Genomic DNA, 11,904 nt, shown 5'->3' with positions numbered 1-11,904 from the left:
AAGTAAAGGGTCAAAGTTAATCCTCCACATATGAGACACACAATTTAGTGTCTATTTCTTTGGATCAAGGTTATCTTATTTAGTAGATATTTTTCAAGTTTCATCCATTCACCCTTAAATTTTATTTTTCCTCACATTATGTCTATTCAGCTTATTGTCAGTAGCAAGCAGCAAAGTACAGAGTAAAAGTGAAGGAGATTACTTATACAATTAAACGCATATAACAACAAAGCTTGGTGTGGTGCCTGGTTTATGATGCTCTTGCATCCTAATAGATCAAAATTGCCTATTATCATCAAAAGCACCACATGGGAGACTTCCCAAAGTAAGAAATATGGATGAGCACAGGGGATCTCTGAATGACTTCTGGGATATGAGGGCTTCCTCATATCCCAGCAAACTGCCAACCAAAACCAAGATTGATCAGAAGCAAGACGATGAATTCTGTAGAATTTTATCCTGCAGAATACAGCTTGAAGAAGATTCCTCAACTTTCTAAACATAATGGGACTCATCTTTGCTAACAATTTGGTTCCAGGCATTTGACTTCCATAGATGAAATCCACCAAGCTTACTATTGGTATATTGAGTCTATCCTTTCTCCAGGGGCAAGAGAAGAAAATCTCCCTGATAAACTGAAAAGAGACAGAGAGATTTAAAATCTTTTTTTTAAAAAAATATTTTTTAAATAATTCAGGTCTCTTCAGGTCTCTGAAGAAGGAAATGGAAGAAGACCTCAGAAAATGGAAAAATCTTCCATGCTCCTGGATTGGCAGCATTAATATAGTTAAAATGGCCATCTTGCCAAAAGCAATATACAGATTAAACACAATTCTCATCAAAATCCCCACTCAGTTCTTCATAGAAGTAGAAAGAACAATTCTCAAATTCATCTGGAATAACAAAAAACCCAATATAGCTAAAACTATTCTCAACAGTAAAAGAACTTCTGAGGAAATAAGTATCTCAGACCTCAAGCAATACCTCAGAGCAATAGTGACTCAGTGAAGCAGTATTCGGCAAAACCAGAATGGGGAAGTAGAAAGGGGTGGGTGGGAGGACAGGGGGAGAGAAGGGGGCTTATGGGACTTTCGGGGAGTGGGGGGCTAGAAAAGGGGAAATCATTTGAAATGTAAATAAAAATATATCGAATAAAAAAAACAACTTGTAAATAAATTAATTAATTAATTTAAAAAAAAACTGCACGGTATTGGTACAGTGACAGGCAGGTGGATCAATAGAATAGGATTGAAGATCCAGAAATGAATTCACACACCTATGGTCACTTGATATTTGACAAAGGAGCTAAAAACATCCAGTGGAAAAATGATAGCCTTTTCAGCAAATGGGGCTGATTCAATTGGAGGTCAGCATTCAGAAGAATGCATATTGATCCACTCTTATCTCCTTGTACTAAGATCAACTCCAAGTGGATCAAGGACCTCCACATAAAGCCAGACACACTGAAACTAATAGAAATGAGACTGGGAAAGACCCTTGAGGACATCGGTAGAGGGGGAAAGTTCCTAAACAAAACACCAATAGCTTATGCTCTAAGATCAAGAATTGACAAATGGGACTTCATAAATTTACAAAGTTTCTGTAAGGCAAAGGACACCATCAAAAGAACAAATCGGCAACCAACAAGTTGGGAAAAGATCTTCACCAACCCTACAAATGACAGAGGGCTAATATCCAATATATACAAAGAACTCAAGAAGTTAGACCCCAGAAAACCAAATAAACCTATTGAAAAATGGGGTACAGAACTAAACAAAGAATTTTCACCTGAGGAATATCGAGTGACTGAGAAGCACCTAAAGAAATGTTCAATATCCTTAGTCATCAGGGAAATGCAAATCAAAACAACCCTGAGATTTCACCTCACACCAGTCAGAATGGCTAATATTAAAAACTCAGGAGACAGCAGGTGTTGGCAAGGATGTGGAGAAAGAGGAACACTCCTCCACTGCTGGTGGGGTTGCAAGCTGGTACAACAACTGTGGAAATCAGTCTGATGGTTCCTCAGAAAACTGTGCATGACACTTCCGAAAGAACCTGCTAAACCACTCCTGGGCATATACCCAGAGGATTCCCTAGCATGTAATAAGGATACATGCTCCACTATGTTCATAGCAGCCCTATTTATAATAGCCAGAAGCTGGAAAAAACCCAGATGTCCCTCAATGGAGGAATGGATTAAAAAAAAATGTGGTATATATCCACAATGGAGTACTATTTAGCCATTAGAAACAATGAACTCATTAAATTCTTAGACAAATGGATGGAGCTGCAGAACATCATCCTAAGAGAGGTAACCCAGTCTCAAAAGATCACTCATGATATCCACTCACTGATAAATGAATATTAGCCTAGAAACTTAGAATACCCAAGACATAATCCACATATCAAATGATGTCCAAGAAGAAGGAAAGAGTGGCCCCTGGTTCTGGAAGGCTCAGTGCAGCAGTGTAGGGCAATACCAGAACAGGGAAGTAGGAAGAGGTGGATGGGGGAACAGAGGGAGGGAAGAGGGCTTATGGGACTTTCGGGGAGTGGGGAGCTAGGAAAGTTGAAATTATTTGAAATGTAAATAAAGAATATAGCGAATAAAAAAAACCAATAAATTATAATAAAATCACATTAAAATTAAAAAAAATGTTATGCATTTTTTCTAGCTTTCTTAAAACTACATGAATATTATTATATATTATACTATTTCATGCCATTAATTAATAATGTGTAAGTTTATGTTATCTAATTGAATGTGATATATAGTTTGAAAATTATTCCATTGCCTTGTATTTAAAGCAATGACTCAAAACTATAGCATTTGCTTCTTATTGCAAGTCACTCCTTATCCTAATAATGTTTGATATAACATTGTTCAAATTCATTAGATGAAAACATTAATTTACAGCTTTTTTAACTTTTATAATCTATTGTTGCATGGGTTTTTGTTATATTTAAATTGTGTAGAAGGGTCTAAATTTTCAGTTAACCTCATCACATATGCATACTCGTACACACACACACACACACACACACACACACACACACAGAGAGAGAGAGAGAGAGAGAGAGAGAGAGGAAATGGCCTACTAAGTCAAATACTTATAAAACTGCCTGAATTTGCTCCCTAGATGCCACATCAAAAATCTGAGTATGATGGTTTGTCCCTGTAGTTCAAGTGTAAAGAAGTCAGGACAAGCAGATCCCTGAGGCTTGCTGTTGAGCCATGCTAGGCTACTTGGCAGATTAGAGACCAGTAAGAGACATCATCTCAAGAGGAAGTGTAAAAGGTGCTTGAGCAATTATACTCAAAGTTATTCTCTGACCCAGGTAGTCAATGGCTTGTGGAGCATCATGCCTAAGTTTTATTGTGACCACTGTGATACTTATCTTGCTCATGATTCTCCATCTGTGAGGAAGACACACTGCAGTGGTCAGAAACACAAAGAGAATGTGGAAGACTATTACCAGAAATGGATGGAAGAAAAGGCCCAGAGCCTTATTGGCAAAACAATGGTTGCATCTAAACAAAGTAAGATCCCTTCAGCTCCATTCTCTTCTCCTCTGCCTGCAGGGGCCATGATCCCACCTTCCCCCAGTCTCCTGGGTCCTCCTTGGCCTGGCATGATGCCTGTGCTCCCCATGGGAGGCCCTCCCGTGATGCCAATGATGGACCCTCCTCCTCCTGGGATGATGCCTCTGGGACCAGCTCCTGGGATGAGACCGCCCATGGGAGACCACCTGCCCATGATGCCCTGAATCTCCAATGATGAGACCGACCATCCGCCCTGTGATGGTGCCCACATGGCCTGTCATGACCTGACTAGACAGGTAACAGCAAAAGCACTCTTTATCGTTTTGTAATTCTTGTTCTGTTTCACCAGGAGACCTTGATACTGAGCCTGAGTGTTTTCTAGATGTATGACAAGGAAACTTCCCTTCCTAACAGCTCCATTCTCTTCTCCTCTGCCTGCAGGGGCCATGATCCCACCTCTCCCCAGGAGGGAGAAGTGATACAAGAAAGTGCTGTTTTCGCTTATATTGTAAAATGTGAAAATAAAATCATCTTCTCTTTTAGTTAAAAAGAAAGTTGTCCTCTGACTTCTAAACACGGACATAATTATATACATGTAAACACAAATGGATAAATAAATAAATAAATAAATAAATAGCTAGCAGTGGAACTATTATAAGAAAAAATGTGTAAAGTAGCAAAGTAAGTTTGATTACTTGTGTTGGCATGAAGAATTTGAAAGTTAATGTGAAAGAGAATGTAAGTTACCTTCTTCCTTTGGCAAATTGAAACTCAAAAGATGTTTTGCTGTAACACTGTGTTATTACATAAGGTCTTTAAGTGCAAAGACTAATTTTGAAGTGTTTTTAACATCACAATGCTTTGTTCTTCATAATTTCTCTAAAATTATATAGCTGTCACAAAGTCATGGTCTGTGAACCATAACTATTACTATAGTAATATGTGCTAAGAATACACTGGCATTCTACCATTAGCAATCAAATGGTAGATGACATGTTGTTCCACTGGTATTTTATTTATATTTTCATTTTAAATTCCATACTACTGCCTTAGAAGAGATTATTTATTAATAAGTCTTCTTGCTAAGAGTCTGATTTTACAGAAAATATTGAAGCATGAATTTTTATAAATATATTTATAAGCATACAAGTCTATGCATATGACTATAAAATGCATGAATGCATATACAGTTGCCAATTAACTAATTGTTACTTAAATCTGTTAATTGCTGCCTAGTATGTCATGCATGTTAAATATTTATGTTGAAATTTGTACTTACTCCTTAAAGCTACCTTGATCAAAACTGATTCATTGTAGCAGACTTGATTCTGAACACAAGTATAACAGATCAATATGTTAATTACTTCAGAATAAATTACTTTCATTATTAACATCTAACCTGGTTGAAATGTGCATGTCATTTCAAACTCATCTTTTTATTCTGGTGTTGTCCTCATTCTTTCTTTGTTGTTAATAAGATACCATGTAGCTATGTAGGATGCTGCCCTCAAACTCATAATCTGGGATCACCCTCCATCATTCTGAAATTACAGGCATGAAGCACTACATCTAATGGTACTACATCTAGCACACTTATTCACTGCTAGTAGGAATGCGAACAGGTGTAGCCACTACAGAAATTATTGTGGAAAGTTTTTCAAATGCTAGATATGTCTATTACATAATCTGGTGGTACTGCTATAGAGTTTATCCTCAAAGGACACCATATTTTACTGTAGAGATATCTGGTCAACTTTCTTCATTTTTTTCCACAATAGACAGGAAATAGAAATGGCCTAGATGTTCAGCAACTAATGAATGTATAATGAAAATGCGATACATTTAACAATGGAATATTATAAAAGTATTAAAGAAAGTGAGTCATACATTACACTATAATTATACTTAATTATACCTATTATTCTTTTATTAAGCCATTTCAACTACTTGTGTTGCCTTTCATCCTGGCATATTCTCTCTATGCATTAACCACCGAAACTTGTCCTTGTTTTAGTAGGAAACTAGTTGGACACTGGAGGTTGCACTCATTGCTTGCATTATATCGTTCCTTGGTTAGTGCAACTTAAACTAATTCTCAAGTCTTATTTTTGCTAATTTTAAATATTAACCCTGACAATCAAGGCTTCCATTTTATAAAACTTTTATAAAATATCAAGAGTAGGGAAATCTTCTAAATAGAATATCTTAGCAATCATTGAGAATAAAGAGTTCTGAAGCTGAATACAGCTCTGATTATTTTTCCCTTTAGTAGCACGCATATCTTTCAACACCATAAAAGCAAGCTGGTAGACATAACGCTTACAGGTCATACCAGCTTGATTTCCCCATTTTTGATGAATCAAGTGTGTGGCCATAGGGGCTTATTGTTATGTTTGGCAGGATAATCAAGATCAGTGCCTATAGCCTTTAATATTTGAGGATATATGGAACCTTACTGCCTAACAAGTTCAAAAAGTCGTATACATATGTTCTTATACGTTATTGTATATGCACCCCATATAAACAAATCAGAAAACTGAATCAGCATTACGGTTAAATGAAATACAAATTAAACAGTGGAACTGTAATATCTGATAATAGATATAATTGTGGAAGATAAACTACAGCATTTTTTGAATTAAGATAAAAATATAATAAAACAATGTTTCATATGTAGATTATGTTATTGAATTAAAATCATATTTCATGAGGGCAAGACTCTCATATATGATCTAACAGCAAAATCAAGCATGTTTTTATTTATTAGACAAATAATAAAACAATTCTGAGTTTATAAAATGGCACAAAGAAATAGCAACAAAATATGAAGGTAATAAACAGAGTAAATCAGTTTCTTATGCTGTCTAGACTTTTCCTAGAACTGTAAAGAAGGGATTGCAGAGCTACACTACAAAAGACTCACAAGTTAATTGAGCCACAAACACATACTGTTATGGACAAAAGACACTGTAAAAATTTCCTACTTTTCCTTTTTTACATGAATTGGGTCATATTTGAAATTATCAGATTTCCCCCTTTTATTAAAAATAGCTTCTTTTTTGATACAATATATTCTGATTTCAGTTTCCCCTCACTCTGTTCTTCCCAGGTCCTCCTTATCCTCCTTCTCAGCAGAACCCACCACATTTTTATTTTCCATTAGAAAATAATAGGCTTCTGAGAGATAACAACAATCAATAACTCAACAGAGTATAAGCAGATACAACAGAAACCATTACATTTAGGAGGTTAGGCAAGGCAGGCAGACAGAAGAAAAAAATTACCTCAATGCCCATGAGCATCCAAGACTCACTCATTCACATTCTCTGATGTTCCAAAAATAGCTAAACCAAACATTATAAATACCTAGTGCAGCCTGTGTACATCTTGTGCTTGCTGCTTCATTCTCTATGAGGACATATGAGCTTCCCTTATTGAATATACAGCTTTATTTCCTGCTGTCATCCACTCTAGACATTATCTGATTTTTAAAAGCAACTGACTTTGAGGCCTTGCCCTGTATATGCATAAGCATTTAATGGTATCAGTGCTGACACCCATGCTAATAATAACCACTGTATAATTAGCATTTGTGTAGCTCCTATAGGCATCGAACTGACAACTTCATACACAACATGTAGCATTTTTCTCACACAATTCTACATTTGATAAATGGGAAAACTGAAGTTTTCAAAGACTAAATATCACAAAACCATTGTATGAAAGAGACGGACTTGAATCAAGATCTGTTTTCTCTAAAGCTTGTGCTTTTTAAGTACCAAGTAAAAAATGTTTACACATAAATTGTATCTACTTGATTTTTATCCTGGATCATTTTAATTGGATTTAGTTATTGCACAAATATCACATAAAATGTTCCAAGTGAGAGGGTCCAATGTACCTTGGAACCTTGTAGTAATCTTGCGCCATTGGCCACCTAACTTTTGACAGAATACTCTGAATTTTCATTATAATATTTTCCTTCGAGAAAAAATTATCTGTGACTATATATTACATCTTTTAGTAAGGCTAATTAGCATTAATTATGAAATGTATGGTCTGTCATTTAGGCCTTTTCATAAATCACTAATTTATTTTCTTTGCTTTCAGACATACAGGTGATGGCTTAATGTGTGGAATATATGATCACAAACTTATACAGGTTACTACATTATTTCTTTCATTTGAAAGAAAATGGAAGAAAACAAAACCTAGATCTACAGATACTTTCTTTACCATTGACACAAAGTTAATATGATTAGGAGATATCCTAAGTAAAGATTATCCAAATCATCCTTTTTTGGACTCTCAAAGGAAACTAAGTTTTAGCCAGCCAGGAGTTTTTGTATTTGTATTTGTTTTGTTTTTTACTGAATATCTTCTTCATTTACATTTCAAATGCTATAACCATTCCTAGTTTCCCTCCTCCCAGAAAACCCCCAACCCATTCCCCCATGCCCTGCCTCCAAGAATATGTCCCTCCATCCGATCTACTGCCATTTACCACCACCCCCATTTTCCCACACTGGGGCATCTATTGAGCCTTCATAGGAACAAGGACCTCTCCTCCCACTGATGACCCAAAACGCATTCCTCTGCCACACTTTTGGCTGGAACCATGTGTATCCCTTGGTTGATGGTTTAGTGCCTGGGAGCCCTGGGGTGACTGGTGGCCAACATCATCGTTCTTCCTATGGGGCTGCAAACCCCTTCAGCTTCTCCAGTCTGCCCTCCAACTCCTCCATTGGGGACCTGGCACTCAGTCTACTGGTTGGCTGCTATCATCTACCTCTGTATCTGTAAGGCTCTGCATCTAGTTGTCTCTCTGGAGACAACCATAATAGACTCCTTTGTACTTCTTGTCATTCATAATAGTCTTGGTGTTTGCTGACTGTTTATAGGATGAATCCTCAGGTAAGACAATCTCTGAGCAGCCTTTCCTTCAGTCTGTGCTCCTTACTTTGTCTTCATAATTACTCCTGTGAGTATTTTTTTCCTTTTTTCAGAGGAACCAAAGCAGCCCCACTTTGCTCTTACTTCTTCTAGAGCTTCTTGTGGTCTGTGAACTGTAACTTGTTTATTTTGAGCTTTTGGGCTAATATCCACTTATCACTGAGTGTATACCATGTGTGTTCTTTTGTGGTTGGGTTACCTCACTCAGGATGACACTTTCTAGTTCCAACCATTTGCCTAAGAATTTAATGAAGTTAATGTTTTTAATAGCTGAGTAGTACTCCATTGTGGATATATACCACAATTTCTGTATCATCTGTTGAAGAACATCTGGGTTATTTTTTCTGGCTATTATAAATAAGGCTGCTATGAACATAGTGGAGCATGTGTCCTTATTACATGTTGGAGCATCTTCTGGCTATATGCCCAGGAGTTATATAGCTGGGTCCTCAGGTAGTACTATGTCTAATTTTCTGATTAATCACCAAATTGATTTCCAGAGTCATTTTACCAGCTTGCAATCTCACCAACACCAACAATGGAGAAGTGTTCCTCTTTCTCTACATCCTTGCCAGCATCTGGTGTCCCCTGACTTTTTGATCTTAGCCATTCTGACTGGTATACGATGGAATCTCAGGGTTGTTTTGATTTGCATTTCCCTGATAACTAAGGTTATTGAACATTTCTTTAGGTGCTTCAGAACCATTAAAGTTTCCTCTGTTGTGAATTCCCTGTTTAGCTCTGTACCCAATTTTTAATAGGGTTGTTTGGTCTAACTTCTTGAGTTCTTTGTATATATTGGATATTAGCCCACTATCAGATATATGTGGTAAAGAACTTTTCCCAATCTGTTTCTTGCCATTTTGTACTATTGACAGTATCCTTTGCCTTACAGAAGCTTTGCAGTTTTATGAGGTCCCATTTGTAGATTCTTGTTTTTAGAGAATAAGACATTGGTGTTCAGAAAAATTTTCCCTGTGCCCATGTGTTCAAGGTTCTTCCCCACTTTTTCCTCTATATGCTTCAGTGTATATGGTTTTATATGGAGGTCCTTAATCCACTTGGACTTGAGCTTTGTACATGGAGATAAGAATGGGTTGATTTGCATTTTGGCTGACCTCCAGTTGGTCCAGCACCATTTATTAAAAATGCTGTCTTTGTGCTCGCTTCGGCAGCACATATACTAAAATTGGAACGATACAGAGAAGATTAGCATGGCCCCTGCACAAGGATGACACGCAAATTCGTGAAGCGTTCCATATTTTTATATTAAAGGCAGTAAGAGAAAAAGGCCAAGTAACATATAAAGGAAGACCTATCAGAATCACAGCAGACTTTTCACCTGAGACTATGAAGGCTAGAAGGTCCTGGGCAGATCTCATGCAGACTCTAAGAGAACACAAATGCCAACCAAAACTACTATATCCAGCAAAACTCTCAATCACCATAGATGGAGAAACTAAGATATTTCACGACAAAACCAAGTTTACCCAATATCTATCCACAAACCCAGCCCTAAAAAGGATAATAGGAGGACAACACCAATACAAGGAGGGAAACTTCACCCTGAAAAAAGCAAGATAGTAACCTTTCATCAAACCCAAAAGAAGTTAAGCAATCAAATTTAAAAAATAACGTCAAAATGATAGGAAGTAACAATCACTATTCCTTAATATCTCTTAACATCACTGGACTCAATGCCCCAATAAAAAGACACAGACTAACTGACTGGATACGTAAACAGGACCCTACATTTTGCTGCTTACAGGAAAGACACCTCAGGGTCAAAGACAAACACTACCTTAGAGTAAAAGGCTGGAAGACAATTTTACAAGCAAATGGTCTCAGGAAACAAGCTGGAGTAGCCATTTTAATATCAGATAAAATTGACTTTCAACCCAAAGTCATCAAAAGAGACTCTGAGGGACACTTCTTGCTGGTCAAAGGAAAAATACAACAAGAAGAACTCTCAATCCTGAACATCTATGCTCCAAATGCAAGGGCACCCTCTTTCATAAAAGAAACTTTATTAAAACTCAAAGCACACATTGCACCTAACACAATAATTGTGGGTGACTTCAACACTGCACTTTCCTCAATGGACCGATCAGGAAAAATAAACTAAACAAGGACACAATGAAACTAATTGAAGCTTTGGACCAATTAGATTTAACTGATATATATAGAACATTCTATCCTAAAACAAAAGAATATACCTTTTTTTCAGCACCTCATGGTACCTTCTCCAAAATCGACCATATAATTGGTCACAAGACAGACCTCAACAAATATAAGAAGATCGAACTAATCCCATGCCTCCTATCTGATCACTATGGAGTAAAAGTGGTCTTCAATAGCAACAGAAACAATAGAAAACCCACATACACGTGGAAATTGAACAATACTCTACTCAATGATACCTTGGTCAAGGAAGAAATAAAGAAAGAAATTAAAGACTTTTTAGAACACAATGAAAATGAAAACACAACATACCCAAATCTATGGGACACAATGAAAGCAGTGCTAAGAGGAAAACTCATAGCCCTGAGTGCCTCCAAAAAGAAAATGGAGAGAGCATACATTACCAACTTAATGACACACCTGGAAGCCCTAGAACAAAAAGAAGCTATTTCACCCAGGAGGAGTAGAAGGCAGGAAATCATCAAACTCAGGGCCGAAATCAATCAAGTAGAAACAAAGAGAACCATACAAAAAATCAACAAAACCAGGAGCTGGTTCTTTGAGAAAATCAACAAGTTAGATAAACCCTTAACCAGACTGACCAAAGGGCACAGAGAAAGTATCCAAATTAACAAACTTAGAAATGAAAAGGGAGACATAACAACGGAAACTGAGGAAATCCAAAAAATCATCAGATCCTACTATAAGAGCCTATACTCAACACAACTGGAGAATCTGGAGGAAATGGACAATTTCCTTGACAGATACCAAATACCAAAATTAAATCAGGACCAACTAGACCATCTGAACAGTCCCATAAAGCCTAAAGAAATAGAAGGAGTCATAGAAAGTCTTCCAACCAAAAAAAGCACAGGACCAGATGGTTTCAGTGCAGAATTCTACCAGACCTTCAAAGAAGAGTTAACACCAATACTCTTCAAACTATTCCACAAAATAGAAACAGAAGGAACACTACCCAATTCCTTCTACGAAGCCACAATTACGCTGATACCAAAGCCACACAAAGATCCAACAAAGAAAGAGAACTTCAGACCAATTTCCCTTATGAACATCGATGCAAAAATACTCAATAAAATTCTTGCCAACCGAATCCAAGAACACATCAAAACGATCATCCACCATGATCAAGTAGGCTTTATCCCGGGAATGCAGGGTTGGTTCAATATACGGAAATCCATCAATACAATCCACTACATAAACAA

General features: G+C 36.9%; 1 protein-coding gene and 1 non-coding gene across 2 annotated transcripts; both read left to right on the top strand.

The window, feature by feature from the left end:
* The first annotated feature begins 3,366 nt into the window (after positions 1-3,366).
* LOC127671238 (U1 small nuclear ribonucleoprotein C-like) lies at positions 3,367-3,771 on the top strand. The gene has a single exon (XM_052165973.1). It carries the CDS (start codon positions 3,367-3,369, stop codon positions 3,769-3,771), a length of 405 nt encoding a protein of 134 aa, XP_052021933.1.
* A 5,888-nt stretch (positions 3,772-9,659) lies between these two features.
* On the top strand, positions 9,660-9,766 carry LOC127671365 (U6 spliceosomal RNA). The gene has a single exon (XR_007974727.1). It is a non-coding gene; the product is annotated as a U6 spliceosomal RNA (small nuclear RNA).
* Positions 9,767-11,904: the final 2,138 nt, after the last annotated feature.

The sequence above is a fragment of the Apodemus sylvaticus genome, chromosome 20, assembly GCF_947179515.1.
Source record: "Apodemus sylvaticus chromosome 20, mApoSyl1.1, whole genome shotgun sequence".
Lineage (NCBI taxonomy): Eukaryota > Metazoa > Chordata > Mammalia > Rodentia > Muridae > Apodemus > Apodemus sylvaticus.
This window is presented reverse-complemented; position numbering and strand designations above follow the sequence as displayed.